This window comes from Nicotiana tabacum, chromosome 19, assembly GCF_000715075.1.
Source record: "Nicotiana tabacum cultivar K326 chromosome 19, ASM71507v2, whole genome shotgun sequence".
NCBI lineage: Eukaryota > Viridiplantae > Streptophyta > Magnoliopsida > Solanales > Solanaceae > Nicotiana > Nicotiana tabacum.
Window position 1 is genome coordinate 141173943 of NC_134098.1, and position 20752 is coordinate 141194694.

Here is a 20752-nt window from a genome sequence, read left to right on the forward strand (position 1 = left end):
GGGACGAGTGTGCACCTTTTTGTGCTCACAATCATATATGAATTTGATCATGGCAAGACATAGAAATTTTACCACTTCGGGTGGTTATAATTTCTTACAAACTCTATTAGAGTTATAAACAAAATTTATCGTCTTTGTTAGTATTTAAAATTAAATTATAGAATTTTAACAATTTAAAAGAGAAAAATAAGGTAAAATACTTACCTTAAATCAAGAATTTATTCCTTAGGGAAGTTCATGGAACAATTGACAATCATTATGCTCAATATTATGTATAAGTTGATGTCACGACTCAAAATTTTCTGAGTATATTTCAAATATCTCAAGACTCATTTCATTGTCATGACAGTTCAATGCGAACTTTCTTATGTCGTACATTAATACATCTCAACTTTCTACTGCATATCAGATTATTGACTATACTTAATGTAGCAATATTATATTATAACAACAGCTGAAATGATTGGCATCAGTTGTGGCCACAACCTTTTAATATATAACATATTTCGCAACCATTCCGTCTTTTTCTAGCATTTGTATACTATTTATTCTTACTCCAAAATGCAATACAGGTCTATATGAGAAATTATAGCACCTTCATTCATGAAACAAATCCAACTTGCTATGGATTTTTACCATTTTTATCAGTTAGTTCACCACATTATAGACCATTGTATTAATACATCCATTCTGGAAAGGCATGTGAACAACTTTCGAATTGGTAGCTTCATCAATTAGTCATTACTAAGATTGAACAAGTAATGAATTCATCGACTACCATATCAGTATCCATTAAGGATTCATGGGGTTTGAAGAATCATATGATCTAGTTCTTCTAAATAATATAGACATTACATCTAACATTCGCTTTTGTCATGCATAAGCTTAACGCCCCCACATTTCAAACATTTAATGTGCCTTTTATATTATTCTTTAATTTTTAAAACCATTCGATATTATTATTTGGTCATATTTTGCATGCCATTATTTGGTGCTTGTTTTAGTCCGTAAAGTGACTAACAAGTCGACACACCTTCTATTCTTTTTTGGGAACCACTCTTTAGGTTATTCCGTATAAATTTCTTCCTCCAAATCTCTATTTAAGAAGGTTGTCTTCACATCCATGTGATGGATTTCGAGGCCATACACGGCGGCTAACACTATTAACACCGAATAGATGTAATCCTAGTTACCGGTGAGTATATGTCAAAGTAATCAAGACCTTCTCATTGCTAAACCCTTTTAACAACTAATCTTGCATTATATTTGTTAATAGTACCATTAGATTTTATTTTTCTATTGAAAATTCACTTAGAACCTAAAGGTTTATTTTCTGGAGGAATATCAACCAATTTTCGAGTATGATTACTTAATATAGATTTTATCTCACTATTGACTGTCTCTTTCTAATATTGTGCTTCCGAGGAAGACATTACTTCTTTGAACGTTGGAGGCTTATTTTCCAACAAGAATGTTAGAAAATCTGGTCCAGAGGAAGTAGTTGTCCTTTGACGTTTACTACGTCTTGGATTTTCCTCATTAAAGGTACTTTCCTTTGCTTCTTCCCAAGGTGGTTTAGATTTTTCACTAGACGACTCATATTCCTTTTTATATGGATTTATATTCTCAAAGAATTCAACATTATCTAATTCGATTACCATATTAATATGAATGTCAGGATTTTATGAAAAATGAAGCAGAAAGCAATATGTCTTATTATTTGTTGCATATCCTATGAAACCGCAGTCAATGGTTTTCGGTCCAATCTTTATCCTTTTGGGTTTAGGGACTTGTGCTTAAGACAAATACCCCCAAACTTAGAAATATTTTAAGTTGAGCTTTCTTCTTTTTCATTTTTCATATGGAATAGATTGCGTATTGCTATGCGGAACTCGATTGAGTATTCGGTTAGTTGTAAGAATACTCCCCCCTCCCCCCTCCCCCCCCCTCCCCCCAACAAAAGTTTTTGGGGTAAACCAGAACTTATCAACAAGGCATTCATCATCTCCTTTAACGTTCTATTCTTTCTTTCCGCAATTCTATTAGATTGTTGTGAGTAAGGGGCAGTCGCTTGGTGAATAATGTCATATTCCAAATATATTTCTTCAAAAGGAGATTCATAACCGCCGCCCCTATTACTTTGTAGAGCCAACCACAAGAATTGTTGTTTGTGTCATGACAGAGACAAAATTAATAACTGTGAAGTTTTTAATCTTCGAACCGAGTAATATCTGACACAATCAGATTTAATAAACGGTGAAGTTTTTTAATCTTCAAACCGTATATCTGACACAACCAGAAATAATAAAATGAAGAAGTTTTTAATCTTCGAGCCGTAAAAATCACTAAGATTTTAATCTCTTGAACGAGTAGAAAGTCACTTAGACTTTAATCTCTGTCAAATGAGTAGAAAGTCACAAAGACTTTAATATCAAAAAACGAATAGAAAATCACATAGATTTTAATCTCGAAGCAGGAGTAGAAAATCACGAAGATTTTAGTCTCCAAAACAAAAGTAGAAAAACACTTTGGATTCTAATTTTCTTCCAAATGGTTTTTAAACCATTATAACATGTTAATAGTTTGATATATTATTCTTATCAAACTAACATATGTATATCTTTATATAAGATATCACCTTCATGATCCCAAAATAGTTTTCAAATATCAATGTAAGACAAATTCATATCTTACAATCTTGAAAATAACTATCCACATATATTTATGCATGTTACCAAATTGCATATATTAACAAATTAAATAAATTTTTTTATTTGGTCAAGGAATAACAAAGTAACCTTTAAGCACGTGTTATTCCTAATCATGCATACAATTTCTAAATATATGATATGAGATCATCACATAATAAACATATCTAAAACCGGATTTTATAAATCACAAAGGGTAATTAGACATAGAAATTAAATAAAGTAAAGAAAGTAGAACCCGATTCGATCACTTTCTTCAAGTTTCATTGCTTTGATGTTGTCGCTCTTGACATATGCTAAATCAATGTCACTGCCCCGAACAGTACCTTACAGACTTGTAACACTATTATCACCATGTTTGAGAAAATTCCATATTAATATCCAATTTTCAGAAAACCACTAAAATTTCCCAACAGACTAACCGACTCTTTCTCACTATGGTTATCTCAACGACTTTGAGCCACAACATCATCTATATCTTATAATCCCAAATGAATATGTAATGTTTGAGTCGTCACATGAGTCTATAACTTTCATTTATCAATTATGAAAGATTCCAATTTTTAAGAAGAAACCAACGTGGATGGCGAGCCTTGCTTCTTCTACAGTAGTAAATTCAAGTACTCTGTATTCCTTCTCCTTCTGTTAGTAGTTGTATTGTCACGGGCCGTTTCCTTACTCAGCGGCACCGAATTACCTGTGTGGCGCTTGCAGTTCCCCTCGCTGCAGGCCACCCTTCATCCTTTCCCAGGTTTTCAAGCACGATCATGTGCCTGTGGTGAAGCCTGCCTGGAAGGCATGCTCCAATTGTGCCGCCCGTAAGATGCCTAGGCTCTTGGCCTCGACATGTCGTGGCGCTTCTTGTCTTAGGATCATAATCCATAAGCACCCTGGGGGTTGGTTAAGGACATGTCTTGTCCTTCGCCCAAGACTGAGCATCGCTCTCGTGTGCACAGCCCAATCCTCAAGCTTGACACTCGCTTGGTGCATCCGCAACCCGGCTTGTGCCTCGTCCGAGTAAGGCAACCTTTAGACCTTGGCCATTGTCATGTGCGACTTGCGTGCCCTGCCCATACATAGCCCTCGCAACACACTTCCATCCCGTCTAGTGCAGTGTCGCCCCACAACTGCACGTTTAGACCAACGGACCCTTGCTCGCATGGCTGAACCCAAGCCATGCGTATAAGTCAACACATGATGCCCCTAAGATAGGTTCATCAAGTATCCAATCGGCATGGAGGTCTCTTTCCAACACTTCGGCAGCCCGCGGGGCAGACCGTCCCACACGTTGAGCCTCCAGCGCCCTTTTGGTGCCCAATGCTAACCCGAAGGCGTCGCGCCGTCCATAGAGTTCCTTAACTCGTATGGATACCTAGGACACTCCTTTGAGTCATCCAGGCAGGACCTTGAGGTTGCCCCCCAAGGTAGCTCATTCAATACGGCTTGGTGGCAGCACGTATGGGGGAGGCAGGTCAGAGCTTTCATTACAAATACCCCCCTTATATATGCTTAAAATTAAAAAGCCCAAGTTACCTGAGTAGACAAGTCTACGCCAGACAATCAGAAGAGCCTTTTCTCACCAGTTCTTGGCAGAAGTCACAACCCAAAGTGCGGGTTCTGACATCCTCCCACACTCATTATGTCATCGTCCCCGATGACATATCATGGCCTACGACATCCCGGAGTCTGCCCCCTCAGGTATGTACATTTCGGCTCCCTTTGTCCTGTGGGTTGGACTTCCTCGAAGTCCTGCTTAAAAGGAGTCGTTCCCCATGCACTTCTCCCCCAAGTATCTTCCAAGCGTGCCTCTGCACTTCACCTACTTTCGGTGTTCACTTGAAAAGTGCCTACGCACTTGCACCCTCTGGTGTCTAACTTTGTGATTGACCCACACTAGTCAATCACACCATGACCCTTACGACCTTCATGTCCGTCTGAAGCTTTTCCTTCAATGGTAAGCATATCAACGTGCTCTTTGGCGTGACTCTAGTAGCTCAATCACTCACATAGCCTTATAATTCCCTCCGACATAGCTCCCGTAGCCTTTCACTCCCGTAGCTTTTCCTTGCCCTCAGTACCTTTGAAGATGTGTTCGCTTCCGGACTCACAACTTCGCCCTTATGCCTCTTGCATAGGCGGGATCCTCCCACACTCAATGTGGAGGATATTTCTTAGCGCACACGTCCCACTTGGCATTCAGCCAACTCTTGGGATGTCTCTTGGTGAGTACTACATTCTCAAAGTCATAGCATCTCCGCATTCCCGAACAAAGCTATTTGTTTTCCAACTGTCACTTCCTCAGCAAGTACCCAATGCTCCCGGTAGTATGTCAATACTCGCCCTATAGTCAGGTACTCTCTTGGTCCTGCTAGCACGGCTTCCCGGTTGGGTTGTGTCTCGCACTTGGACTCTCAACGGTCCCCGATCATTCGGCGTACCCCTTCCAGAATGATGACATCTTCTAACTTGGAAATTCGCCCAATTCTGAAGCTTCGCTATTTCCTTCGAATCCGTCTCCTCACCTTGGCAATTTCCTCAGGCAGTCCAAAAGTCTATCCCGTAGGAAATACACTCAACTGATGTGTTGCACGCATCCTTGGCAAGATCTCCGCTATGATCATGCCCAATATTTATAGTCCACGGCTCCCACTCTTTTGCAATATGGTTGCACGACCTGGGAAACATGGCCTTCCCTTGACCATCCGACTCATCGGCATATTACCACATTCAGTAGCACCCTAGACTTTCTTCGACCAGCATTATCGGGTTCTCGATCTCTGGTGGCATATGAACATCAATCTCTGCTTTGACATGATCTCCGCACTGACATCCAAAATGCACTCGCCATCTCCACCACTGCCTTGACATTGTGCCATGGCATAGTATGGCCTTAATCAGCTCTGATACTATGTGTCACGGGCCCATTTCCTTACGCTCGCCAGTGGCACCGAATTGCCCGTGCGGCGCCTGCAATTCCCCTCGCTGCAGGCCAGCCTTCATCCTTTCCCAGGTTTTCAAGCACGATTCTGTGCCTGTGATGAAGCATGCCTGAAAGGCATGCTCCAATTGTGCCGCCCGTAAGGTGCCTAGGTTCTTGGCCTCGACATGTCGTGGCGCTTCTTGTCTTAGGATCATAATCCATAAGCGCCCTGGGGGTTGGCTAAGGACATGTCTTGTCCTTTGCCCAAGACTAAGCATCTCTCTCGTGTGGACAGCCCAATCCTCAAGCTTGACACTCACCTGGTGCATCTGTAACCTGGCTTGCGCCTCGCCCGAGTAAGGCAACCTTTAGCCCTTGGCCATTGTCATGTGCGCCTTTTGTGCCATGCCCATACATAGCCCTCGCAACACACTTTCATCCCGTCTAGTGCGGTATCGCCCCACAACTACACGTTTAGGCCAACGGACCCTTGCTCGCATGGCTGAACCCAAGCCATACTTACAAGTCGACACATGATGCACCTAAGATAGGTGCATCAAGTATCCAATCGGCACGGAGGTCTCTTTCCAATACTTCGGCAGCCCGCGGGGCAGACCGTCCCACACGTCGAGCCTCCAGCACCCTTTTGGTGCCCAACACTAATTCGAAGGCGTCGCGCCGTCTATAGAGTTCCCTAACTCGTATGGATACCTAAGACACTCCTTTGAGTCATCAAGGCAGGCCCTTGAGGTTGCCCTCAAGGTAGCTCATTCAATACAGCTTGGTGGCAGCACGTATGGGGGAGGCAGGTTGGAGCTTTCATCACCTATACTCCCTTATATATGCTTAAAATTAAAAAGTCCAAAGTTACCTGAGTAGACAAGTCTACGTCAGACAATTAGAAGAGCCTTTTCTCATCAGTTCTAAACTAAAGTCACAACCCCAAAGAGCGGGCTGTAACATGTATCCTTCATAAAAGTCCACACCACAGTATTCTTTATTTATATCATGATTTGTATATTTCTCATGATTTGGTCCATCGTTTGTGGAATAAAAGATAGGAAAATCTGTTAGGTGCATTATTGACAAGTTAATACATCCACTTCCAGGGCAAACTTCTGAAATTTAACAAGCACCCATTGTCAAAAGTGAAAGAGAAATATATACACTAACGATCACTCTGCCCGTAAAAAAATTCTTTTCTGAACACACAACATAAGAAAGATACTAAAGACTCCCTTAGTTTTGAGAAAATCAAAATAACAAACTTTATGTCTTAAAAGGCAACTAATAGCGTCCTTTCCATGAACAGACGCAAAAAAATAACCGCTAATGGCAATTTTCAAGGCATCTGCCTTGCTCTTCTCACCACCGAAATCACAATTTTTTCCCCCTTAATTTCTTTGGTTGAAGCAGAAGCACCACTAAATAATATGGTTGAACGACTAGACGACAGCTGCACTTCAAGTCCGTAGACTCTACCTTTATTTATTTTTATGAGAAACAAAAAAAATATTTAAATGAACAAGAGAAGAAACATACAAGTTGTGCAAAATAGTATCAAAACGAAGTCATATCTAAAAAATTACTAAAATATTTTATACCTCTATTTACTCCACCGGTTGCTTGTGTCCATATCGAAGTCATATCTTCGGGCGTCAGTTGAGAATCGGGATGAGTTTGTTGCCACTCCTCCATTCTTCTTTGATACCCTTCCTGAAATGTTGTTGACAAACATTATATAAACGAATTAATCTTAACCAAGAATAAAGGTAGTATTGAATTTAATATCTTACATATGTCTCTAATGCATGCGGTTCGACCCATCTTTCTTTTGTACCATCCTTCTTCTTCTTCCTATGTGTCTCCTCAAGACAGTAGCATGAGAAACATTTCCCCCATGTGCCTTTTCCTTTCAAAATCAAAAATATGAATTTATTACTTGAATCTCATATAAGTAAAGCTAAGTAAATTTTTATAAATAAATTACCAATCTTCATCGATGGGCCGCAAAACTGATTGAACCTCCGGTGTGCAACGAGCCACCCTTACTGGAGGCTTTGTTTGCCTTCGCCTTTTCGCTCTTCTGCTTCCATTCTTCGGTATTCCACTTCTCCAATAGTTGTAGTCAGACATCTTCATGCAACCATAAAGGCCTGCTCCCACCTTTCTGAGCAACAAAATGTGTATCTTTAATCCTTTTCTGATCTTTCTTCTTGAAATTAGCATTTACCTGAATTTCATGCTGAGGCTGCTATACATACTTAGTCTGCAATTAAAACAAAAGTTAGACGAATACAATAGATATTATATAAATTATTTGTACCTTAAATTGAAGCCACATATTCACTCTGATTTGGTATGGAATCACTCTCAGGGAATTTCACGGCTCATGGAAAAATGGCTTTATAGCTTCCACAACCATATGTGTGGCCTAAAAGGATGGCAAAAACCTATATTATATATAAAATAGACATTCGTTAAATATATTTAGATCTTTATTCTAATAATTAAAATTAAAGAATTACTTACCCGTCCCCATGGAGTACGATAATGCCGAAGAATGGTGTGTTTCCAATAAGGTAACTCCCAAAATATGCTCTATTTTGTCGAGTTTTGTGTTACATTATACCCCGGTTTCTTATTAGGCAATGTATACTCTGTTACCTTAGGTAGATTCATAACTCTGTTCCAAATCTCTTCATGTGACAAGACATGCAGTGGCTCCTCATAATCAATTTTGTTCTCCAAAAATACACTAGTATTTCTCCTAAACTCATGATCTATTAGCAAGAAGCGGCGATGACAGTCAAACCATATGTTCTCGCCTCCATATTTCAAAGTGAATGCCTTTGTGTCTTCCATACAAGTCGGGCAAGCTAATTTTTCGGCAGTTGAGCACCCGGACATCATTCCATAAGCAGGAAAATTTTTTATAGTCCACATCAAAGCAGCACAGAGTCTGAAGTTTTGCGTAGTTGATACATCATATGTTTCCCCACCTTGATGCCACAATAACTTCAACTCATCAATTAGGGTCTGCATGTATACATCAATCAATTTTTTTGGATTGCATGGACCTGAAACAATACAAGTTAGAAACAAATATTGACTTGTCATACACAATTCAGGCGGCAGATTATATGGCGTAACAAACACTGGCCAACATGAATATGGTGCAGCAGATACTGCAAATGGTGAATCCATCAGTACATAATCCCAGCCTAATATTTATCGGTTCACAGGCAAAGTCTGGGAACACCCTATCAAAATGCTTCCATGCTTCTCCATCTGACGGATGACATAGCACATAATATGGCCTTTTATGTTCATAATGCATTTTATATGAGGAGCGGAACTCATTAATGCATACAACCTCTTTAACCTTGGTATAAGGGGTAAGTAGTGCATCGCCTTCACTGGAACCTTCTTCTGTTTAGCATTTGTGACTTCTTTGTAACGCACCTGGTTACAAAATTTACAATTTTCTAAAGTTGTATCATCCTTATAGAATAACATACAACCTTTCTCACAACAATCAGTCCTCTCCGATGAAAGACTCAACTTGGAAACCAATTTCTTTGCCGTATAAAAATCTTTGGCAAGTCAATCTTGGTCAGATTAAGTTCATTCATAAGGCCAATGATAGAATCCATACCCACTTGAGAAATAGAATTATCCGATTTATACTTAGTAATCTAACTGCAACAAACAACTTGGAATGCGCTGCGCTTTCATAAAGCGGACAACTAGCTTCCTCTAACTGTTTGAAGAAGCTCTTAGCCTCATCATTTGGTTCGGATTGAGCCCCATGAACATCTCAAAAGCATCCCTCATCATTTCATTAAATCTAAAATTTTCAACATTAATATTCTCCGATGTGGGACTACCTTCTTCACCACCAGAAGAGTTCTAAAAATGAACACCATCTACACTAGCATGACTCTCCCCATGAATAGTCCACACATAATAATTTCTCATAAACCCCTTTCTACAGATAAACAGTAACAATATCGGACACCAATAACTTAAGGCACTTGCATTTCACACAGGAGCACCTAATCGTCCCTTCGATAAGGAAATCATCAAGTGTCTTTGCCTTAACAATAAAGCTAGAAACCCCTTCTATAAATTCATCCCGCAATCCCGTACGATTCCCATCAAACATCCATCTACGATGTCCAAATTCCATCTACACAAAAATGTTAAATATTATTTCATTTAAAAGTTCTTATTTTGAAAGGTTAAATGTTATTTCATTTTGCGTATCTACCTGATCATTTTCACCTTTGTATGTGAGTTAAGTCAAAATAATACTACTACTATTTAGCAAGAGCATTGAATACCAAATATAATTACCCAAACAAAACAAAAAAAAGCTATTAAAAAAAAATCTACATATATAACAATTCTAAAATATTTTCAAATATAATTCAATTAAGGATCTAGAAAAATTAAAGAACTAGTTGAATGAATTAAATTGTGGCTCTTAAATTCCATTGCTTGCTAATAATGGAAAACACAACATTAGACATAATTGTGCCATGCCTTCCATTTTAAGTAAAGTTCTTACCATCTACATGAATTATTCATCTCATTTTTTAATTTTTTTCTTTCCCTTTGAGTTTTCTTCTATTTAAAGTATGTTTTTAATACTAAAAACAGTGAAGAAGTCAATAAACAACTACATTATCTCATTAATTATTCTATGCACATATCTTCTTCCTAAAAAAAATGTAAGAACTTCACAGATTAGATAGCAAAATTATTTAGTAAAACTATCCCAACTTGGTAATGTTATCCCCAAACTAGTAGGTAAAACTTAATGTTTTAATTGTTAAATTTTATTTCAAATTATATTTTTAGGGTCTCCGCTACTAATTCATATAATCTTCTCAAAGGCACTTCTAAGTTACCAACATATAAGTTTAATTTAGCTACTAACAATAGTCATAGATTTAATTTAGCTAATAATAATCATTTTTAACAAATCAAACTAGAAGGAATTAAAAAAATTAGTGTATTTAAAAAAAAATAAAGGAGGGTGAGGGAAATACCTACTTGACTGGAGGGAGGGTCGTCGGTGATGGAGATACTAGAGAGGGAGGTCGCCGTACGGAGCTGCTGCTGCTGGAGGGACGGTGGACCTGGGCAGCCGGCTGGGAGGAGGGAGGTTTGAGTGTGAGAGAGAAAAGAGAGAAGGATGAAAAAAGAAAAGGGTGGGGTGGGGGGGGGGGTTAAAGAGGTTTCCGACCGATTCGATCACAAAGGAGGTCAACAAAGTCAAACCTCGTTTTAATAAATGTTTGCGACCGAATCGGTTGTAACTTTTTTAGTTATTTTTATTTTTCCGACCGAATCGGTCGCTAATAGCTTCGCGGTATTTTCCGCCAATTTTTGCATTTAATGGACGGAATATCTGTCGTAATTATTATTAATAATTGAAAATTATATTTTTAGACCATTTTTGACCGATTTCGTCGGAAATTTTCGACTACTTTTTCCGGTTGGAATATTTCGGTCGAAAATTGGCCGTTTTTAGTAGTAAAAATCAGAAAATCAGAGATGGAAAAATCATAGTTCAATAAACAAAACATAAAATAATTCCGAGCTCACAAGTTGCTTGTGTGTCCTTAAGAAATTTAATCCCCTCACTTGTTGCCCAAGGTTATGGATTAATTCTTTTCAGGATAGAACAGAATAACTATGCTGTGATAGCGGCACTACAAATTACAGAACTTCAGGGAACTCATCAAACAGAGCAAATCATACTTAACACTTATATTTATTTGGAAAATAATGCAACAATGTAAAGAAGAGGAGAGAAGTTTTTAGATTTTCCATGTATAAAAAATGAGACCAAGCTTCTAAATTTATAGACAATGAAAGGGTGAGATGAAAAAGTGCAATCCAAAAGGTGCCTCTTCCATTTTTCATTCACACCCTTTAAGAAAAACAAAGGCCAAATACATATGTAGGCCCTCAAACTTGTCACTTTTTTTCATTTGGACACTTAAACTAACCTTTATTCCTATTGAATACTTAAACTTGAACCTAAGTGTGTCTATTAAATACGTCTCCCATATTTTCTCTGGAACAACTTAAGCGTGTGTTTTCAAATGCCTTTTATTCATGGTAATAACAAATCCATATGTGACACGTGGAAAGTAAGAAGAAAAACAAAAAGAAAAAACCTTTCTTTTATAATATTTTATTCGAATCTCTTTCTCCCCATCTTCTTCTCCGCTCCCCCAACACCCCAAGACCTCCATCATGAAAGTGAAAAAGATTTATCGAGGAGAGAAGGTGGCCACATAACAATCATAACTTGAGAAATAATCCTACAAAATCACTTTGATATTCGAGTTAATATTTATACGGCACATAGCAAACATGAAATGAGAATGAATCTCTTAACTTTGAAGAAAATTCTTTAATAGAGGCAATTTATATGCTCTTCTTTCACTTAAGAATTCTGGAAATCAAAAAGTATTTTGGTCTGGTTAGTTATTGATTGAGGTTAAGGAGTATAAAATAATTTTACAGAATAAGAATGAGGGTGGTTGGCGAGTTGGTTGCCTTACGGTGGAGCCACAGAGGAAATCTTTGAGTATCTCTTAGTGTCTCTGTGGAGAATAATGTGTGTAAATTTTGTAGTATGATTTTGTGGCGTGTAGGTGAGTGAATTTCAATCTCTTTGTGTGGAATTAATTTTGTGGTGAGAACAGAAGAGAAAGGTGGTGGATGATGGTGGCAAGGGGAGAGAGTGAGGAAGAAGAAGGAATTGTTTTTGATTAAAAAAAAAAAAAGAAGCCTCACGCGCTCATAGTTAGTGCACCACATACACTTTGCCATGTTAACAATGTGTGTTTAATAGATACACTTAGGTTCAAGTTTAAGTATTCAATAGGAACAAATGTTAGTTTAAATGTCTAAATGAAAAAAAAAAGGACAAATTTGAGGGCCTACATATGTATTTGGCCAAAAAGAAAATCAACAATTGTTGTTAACCTCATAAAATCTCCTAATTAGGACTCCTACTATGTATATAAAAGAAAAAGAAAAAAGAACTAAAACTTTTTAAAGTATTTGAAAAACACTTCATTTTTTTTTTCAGTTTTTAAGAAAATGTGAAAAAGAAATTCTATTGGTTGATAGCTTCTTCCAGCATTAGCAAAGTGGAGGGACAAAACAATAACAAGCGCGTGTATGAACTTTGTAATGTAGAGAGTGGCTACTAAAATCTCAAGAGAAAACTCGAGGGCAATAATGTATAGAGAGAGTATCCAATGATTGTACAGATGCGCGTGTCGGATGGTATTGAGGCAATGTGACACGCACGAGCGCTCTAAGTGGGTCCCATGTTCCGCCACGTGAGCAAGCACCCCATGCCCCATCACGTGATCCTCCCTCTTTCTTGTCTTTTTCCCTCTTTTCAAAATCTTTTTAACTTTTTTGTTTTTGTTTTTGTTCTTTTTCCCCTTTTTATTTCTCTTTCATGGAGCTCATCCTTGGCTTTGGATTCTTCCAATTTGCTTGGCTCAAACTTTATAGCCCAAAGGTTGAAACTTTTTATCCTTTCGTTTTTTGCTTTTTTGCGTTTCTTTGTTTTACTTTCATTTTTTATCATCCTTTTCTTATTTTGGAAGTCAATGAGCAGAAAAAAATGTGGTGGGTCTAGCTTAAGTCCACCTTATTTTCTACATGATTACATAATAGTTTGTGATATTGGATTAGCTAGGTGATGGTTTAGATTATAACTTTACATCATAGTTGAACAGTTTATATGTGTAAGGTTAATTTCGTATATATTTAGTAGTATGGTTGTATTTATTCTTCAAATCTCCGTAATAGATAGTTAATTAGTTTTAAATTTAAATAAATAGTACTTATATTCTAAAAAATAATTTTAAGAAATACTTAACTTTGTAAGTATTATATTAGTTTACCTAAGTGTCATTCTCCTAAGAGGGTGTGGCGTCATGTACTTGCACAATACTTATAACTTTCATATAATCAATAATTTGTCAAATAGAACACTTCAATGCACACTACAACCAAAAGGCACAAACTGTAACATCTTATTAAAAAGTAATTTAACGTTTGACCATAGATTTTCAAATTTGTTTTGAAAAATTTTATTTGGGTGAAGTTTGGTTTGAAGATAAAAATGTATTTGGATATCAGTTTTCAAAACATATTTACCAAATTTATTTTGGAAAAACATGAAACATGACTTATACCCACAAGTTCTAAAAACTATCATAAATACCTAACATTACCATTATCAATAACATTCATTATATTATCGCAAACCATAGTCCTGAATATAAATAAATTTGGTACAAAATTATCATTTTTATAATAAACTACATGATACACTATCAGATGACCGAGAAGACAAAGCAACATCATTACAAAATTATAAATGGTGGGCTCTTTTATGAAATACAAAAGTTTGGGACAATTTTTAAAAAATGTAATAGTAATATTTTGGCCCAAAACCAACTATTGAGTTGGTTTTGAAATTTGGGATTTTACCAAAATATAGGCAAAATCTATGGCCAAATATGTGTTTGCCAAATAAAATTCAAATTTATTTTGGCAAAATCTATGACTAAATGGGTCCTAAAAATAAGAAACATATCTAAATGAATCTTTTTTCACATATCGCTTATTCGATCACCCCATCGCTTATTCGATCACCCCATCCATACAGAAAAGGTATTCCAAAACTATTTCATACGCAGTTATCTGTCGACAACCTACTAGAATATAAAGAAAAGGCCTAAAATTTAATTACTATTCTAAAAATATTTTTGTATACTTTGCTAAATTATCAAAGGTAAGCCTCTCATTAAAAATTGCATGAGCCCTATTTAACTTGTACCGGTTTTATTTTTCCATTTGTATCCGTACTTGTCTTTTTGTTAAAAGTATTTTAAAAAACGATTTTGCCCTTCTTTAATAAAAGATTACTTTCTGTCCAAGTATATCGGTATATTGTCTCTTGTCTCTGTCTCTCCAACAAAATTATGTATAATCACATGTACGATTTTAATGGTTACTTTTGTACATTGCATTAACTGTGTATGAGATTTTAATTTAGGATTCGTTTTATGATTTAATTTCTGAATTTTTAGTTGATAGTAATCTTAGTTGAATCGTTTTTCTCTTTTTATTTGTGCTAAAATAAATTAAAGTTTCGGATAAAACTCATGACAAAACTGTAGACTGCAGGACAAATTTCAGCATGTTTTGGTATGAAATTTTAGCAAATGAACTAAATAACTTCAGCATGCATTAGCAAAAACTCATTAGAAAATTATATACTGCAAGACAAAAACTTAAGCATGTTTAGTCTGAAATTTTAGCAAATGAACTAAAAAACTTCAGCTTGTTTAGACTGAAGTTTCGGATAAAACTCATGACAAAACTGTAGAATGCAGGACAAAACTTCAGCATATTTTGGTATGAAACTTTAGCAAATGAACTAAATAAGTTCAACATGCATTAGCAAAAACTCATTAGAAAATTACATACCGCAGGACAAAAACTTAAGCATGTTTAGTCTGATATTTTAGCTAATAAACTAAAAAACTTCAGCATGTATAGACTGAAGTTTCGGATAAAACTCATGACAAAACTGTAGACTGCAGGACAAAATTTTAACATGTGTTGGTATGAAATTTTAGCAAATGAACTAAATAAATTCAGCATGCATTAGCATGAAATTTTAGCTTCAATCAGGGGCTGAGCTACAATAGTGGGTGCGGGTTCGGGCGAACCCAGTGACTTTTTTCGGAATCCTGTATTTGTATTGAAATATTTACTAAATTTATATAAATATATACTGCCTTACCCAGTAACAAAAGAGGTCTTAGTTCAATGGTAAGGATTGTGGGTTCGCTGGGAAAGATGGGGGTTCGATTCCCTCTGAAAGCAGTATTTTATTTTAAAATTTAAAACCCACACATATCAAATCCTAGCTTCGCATCTGGTTTCAATGTGAAACAACTTCATGCTATATTAACATGAAATTTTAGCTTCAACGTGAAACAACGTTTTTCTATATCCTTCACGCATTAAATTTGAAGTTTTGAAAAGTTTTTATATCCATCAAGTGTGATTCTGAAGATGAATCTGGTTCAAGTTTCTAGTTTTTTGATAAAGCTGCTGAGAGGAGAGGAGATCTTTTTTACGAATGAGGTTGCAGATCACGCGATTAATGCGTGATGCAAGTTTTATATCTTTTGTCAGGGGTATAATTGTCATATTATTGCGGAATTTTTGTCAGCTGACTACCAAATCAATAAATTTTAAAAATAAGGTACAAATTAAAATGTGACACAAATATAGGGTACGACTGCAACCCGCTATCCCAGTGAACATATAACCCAATGTTTTAAGTTCGTAGAATACGTGAAATTAAAGCTTAGATACAGTAAAGAATAATGTTAAAGTTTTTTCTTTAAAATTCTTTTGTGGAGTATTGGGTAAAATTCATTCATATTCCTGGACCTATTTGTTGACAATATTTTTTGTTGTCTGAATCACAGAAGTTAGCACATAAATGCAAGACTATAAGTGAAAAGAGAGTAATATATAGCTTTAAAGGTGAAACGGTAATTATTTGAATTTGGAACGAGTTAGCCAAGATCAAACAATGCCAAGTCCTTATATCCTTCCATTTGACACTGGTACTTCAGAAACTGTTAGTTGAAGTTGTAACTTACAATGTAATTGCAAACTCAATTAAAAGACAACAGTAATTAGTTTCATTACAAATATTACTTCTGTAACATACTACTCCTATCATTTAAAACAAGGGAAACTTGCGTTTCTTCCTCCCCCATATTATTCAAACCAAAACATTCTGTAACCTATTATTCAAACATATAATTATGAAAACTTATGACAACTCTTAATCAAATCAATAAGTACATATATCACTATTAATTACTTTCGCTGTTTCATAACATTGTAACAGTTTTGTTTCCGATAGTCAAACTAGGTCAATTTTGACTTACCATTTAAACATATCCTTTTGTAGTTGTGATACGATAGAGATAGCATGCAGTTATAACATTTTTCATGTACTCTTTAAATTTTGTAAAATAAATATAAAAATAAATCCATTTAATTTGAGATCAATGCAATTGAAATGGAGTTTTAGCACAATAATATAAGAGTTTCAGCTGTGTGATTACATAGGTACAAAATTCAGCGCGTGAGTAAAAAAGTAGTTTAGAAAAAGTCTTTCACGAGGGAGCACGCACGTTAGTCAACAGTCAACGTTGGGAAAAAGAGTAAAAAAGCCGCTTTTCAATGAGAAGTTACAATTCAGGGAAGAAAAAGCAACATTATTAACCACAGGCGGAATTGAAAGGTGGAGCACAGTACAGTCAGTAACTCTACCTTCGGTTACTTTTACACTCACAAGTCATTCACCATGGTTAAATTTCACTAAACCACGGTCTAAAAAAGCCCCATGCAAAATTTGCCAAATATAAATAGACAGAAAAACATCCAAAGAAACAACAAGGGAAAAGCCAAGCTAAAATCAAAGCCAATCTCTATCATCATCATTGAGCCAATAGCCACTGACATAAGTCATCATTGAACATCTATTTGCCTTCTTCTCTGTCTATTCACACATCTCTTTCTCTCTAAATCAGAAAGTATTTTTTTATTTTTATTTTTTGTGTTTACAAAAAATAAAAGGACACAACTATAAATATTTTTCTTGTTTGTATATATATTGTTCATTTCTGAATCTTCTGACCTATCCTATAAACTGTATTGCACTAGCCAAAGGAAAAAAGCTGTAACTCCTCTGCTACAAAAGAGAACCAGCCCATTTTTCTTCGTTCTGTCCCCCACCTCCTACCCAACACATTCATATCCCAGAGAAAGAAAACCCCCATTTACCTTTCTTTTGGTTTCCAAAGAGAAAGAAAAAGGAAACTTTATTGGTTATTCAGAGGAAAAAAAAGGAAGAGCAAAAAGATGGGCGGTGAGAAAGAAGATGGTTTAGGTTTGAGCCTCAGCTTAGGAATGAGTTGCCCTCAAAATAATCTCAAGAATAATGACTTCATTTCATCATCAACTCCTCCATTCCTCTTGCCCTTCTTGCATAATCATCAAATTTCTGCAGGTAAAAGTGACAAAAGATTACAACTTTTTGTTTTTTTTTTCTTTCATTTGGTCCGTGAAGGAGAGACTTACGGCAACGATATAAAGTTATTTGTGTGTGACCTATTAATCACGGGTCCAAACCGCATGGAATAATCAGTATATAGGCCGCTTACATCACAACACTTACGGTGCAACCTTTTCTCAAATCCTATGCTTCGTGTACCGAATCAACCATTTTTCTTTCATTTGGTCTTGGATGCATGCTCGAAGACGAATCACTTTTGAACTGGAGTGGTTCAACTTTTATACTGTCCTAAAATTTAGAATTAGTTGAAATTTTAGAAAATTGTCACACATTCAAACCCATCAGAATATTAGATTCAGTTGAACTCAATAAATATAGGCTTCATTCGGGCCAACCAAATGGGTTTTTTTTAGCACGTTTGATTTATGTAAATGTTTTTTGGCAGAGAGAAATGAAGAAGCAAAAGAATCTATAAGAGGGGAAATAGATATGAATCAACCAGCGAGAATGATAGAGTCATGTGATGAGGAATTAGAAGATGAAGGTTTGATAATGGTTTCATCACCTAATAACAGCACAGTTTCGAGTGTGAGTGGGAAGAGGAGTCATGACAGAGAAGATAACGAAGGGGAGAGGCCCACCAGCTCCCTGGAGGATGACGGCGGCGACGCGGCGGCGAGGAAGAAACTCCGGCTGTCCAAGGAGCAAGCAGCCCTTCTTGAAGAGACATTCAAGGAGCATAACACTCTTAATCCAGTAAGTGGCAGTTGTAAATATTTTATGCTTAAAGGGTAATTTCGGAATAAAGATTTATTAAAAAAAAGTTTGTTTAAACGTGTTTAGTAGTTGTAATTGGCTTTGGGGGTGAGAATATGTCAATCTACTTCTCCCCAAAAAAATAATCCGATAGTATTATAAAAAATTTGGGAAAAACTATAAGCATCTATGTTTCTCAAAGAATCTGATTTTTTAAATGCTAAGGTGATGAATTATTATTTTTTCTTTAGAAGCAAAAATTGGCACTGTCGAAACAGCTGAATCTCAGGCCAAGACAAGTGGAGGTGTGGTTTCAGAACAGAAGGGCAAGGTATGTTATTTGCTTACTGATTCAAGGGTATTTTTGGCATTGAAATAATATTTCACGTTTGTAGCATGATCTCCGATAATTACTTGAGCACGTGTAGTGTTCCATTATAAGATTTTGATTATGATAATCTAAGTAAAGCCCTCTCGGGTTACACACGTGTGCATGGATTATACTTCTTACCCTTGAATTTAAAACGGTCAAACAATTTATTCTACAATAATTACAAAAACAGATTTGTCCTATTTCATTTTAATTTATAAGGTTTTTTTGCACTGAACTTATTATACTTAGTTAAGAATTTCATACTGGTTGATAAATTTAGTTTTGTTAATGTATATATGTTTCGCGTTAAATTACGGTTCATGACTGTGATTGTGCCTTGCTTGAGCCAAAGATCTATCTTGGTAAGGTAGGGGTAAGGTTGCATACACACTATCCTTCCTAGACCCTCACTTGTTGGATTACATTGGGGTTGTTTTTGTTGTTCAAATAGCGGTTCATTTGCTTTTGATTTTGGTTCATTCGACCCCACTTGTCGGATTATACTGCTGTCAATTATTTGAACATAATTTTCTATGACGACTAATACTTAATTTAGAAGGACTAAGTAATGGCTTGAATAATGCAGGACCAAGTTGAAGCAAACAGAGGTTGATTGTGAGTACTTGAGGCGTTGCTGTGAGAATCTGACAGAGGAAAACAGACGATTGCAGAAGGAAGTTACTGAGCTTAGAGCATTGAAGCTTTCTCCACAAATGTACATGAACATGACTCCTCCCACCACCCTTACCATGTGCCCTCAGTGCGAGCGTGTGGCCGTATCGTCTTCTTCCTCCTCTGCCGCCTCTTCTTCAGTCACCGGTGCAGGTGTCTCTCGCTCGAACCACCCTGTAGGCGCCCTTCACCAACCGCCAGTGCCCCTCAACAAACCATGGGCTGCAATTTTCTCCCCTAAAACACTCGACGTGCAACGAACACAACTGTAGTTTACTCTTGTTGTGAGGGTGAAAAGGTCATTTTAGACACAATGGGAAGAGTATAAACTCTACTTGGAGCCAAACAGATAGACAACGGGTAGTGAAAAGTGGTCCAGATAAAGGTAGGGAGAAATCAGAAAGTGTTTATAGAGTAGGATGAATGAGATGATTACAAGAGAATCTTTAGTTCTTTTATTCTTGTTGGGGTTCTCTTTAGTAGATGAATGATTAATGCTCCAAAAGCGGGATGTAATGTTGGGTCAAGAGCAACAATTGTTGAATTTGTTCATTTCATTTGTGTAGGGAAATGGTTACTTAAATGGGACGACATATATAATTGTGCTCACTAACCACCTTTATACATCCCTATTGGGCACTTGTGGACATGATTGCTATAGTATTATCCATAAACCTTGTGCCTCTTAAAAGTATTTGACTAGCTAGGCTTCCCCATAAGGTCACAAAGTCGATTACATTAACCAATCCCCTCTGTGTCTGTTTATTTTACTTTTTATTTTTTCACAACAGTGATATCTGGATCATCTTGCACGTACCTTTCATTAGCAATAACTCTATCTATTAAGGGTTGAGCAAATATGAAAAAAATAATAATTCCATCTCATTATTTTCATTCATAGATAGCTAGGCCACACCATTAGATGCAAGCGATCCCGAGGTATCACAAAATGCACCGCATGCCCTAGAATGTATTAAGTTGCAATCTTTTGGTTTGGGTTGGGGGATGGGGGCTTGAGATGATCTCAAACAACAGCAAAGTTGTACAAAAAAACTTTCGATACAGTTTATAGAACTCTTGGAAGCAACATCTCCTTGACTTGATACTGTCACATAAACTACATCCACCAACAGTAGAAAAGGAATGGCAGAAAGCTCAAA

General features: G+C 36.6%; 1 protein-coding gene across 1 annotated transcript; it reads left to right on the top strand.

The window, feature by feature from the left end:
• The first annotated feature begins 17179 nt into the window (after window positions 1-17179).
• LOC107785429 (homeobox-leucine zipper protein HAT3-like) lies at window positions 17180-20252 on the top strand. Its single transcript, XM_016606734.2, has 4 exons — window positions 17180-17785; window positions 18237-18547; window positions 18799-18878; window positions 19507-20252. The coding sequence occupies exons 1-4, from the start codon at window positions 17638-17640 to the stop codon at window positions 19862-19864; spliced, it is 897 nt and encodes a 298-aa protein (XP_016462220.1). The 5' UTR covers window positions 17180-17637; the 3' UTR covers window positions 19865-20252.
• Window positions 20253-20752: the final 500 nt, after the last annotated feature.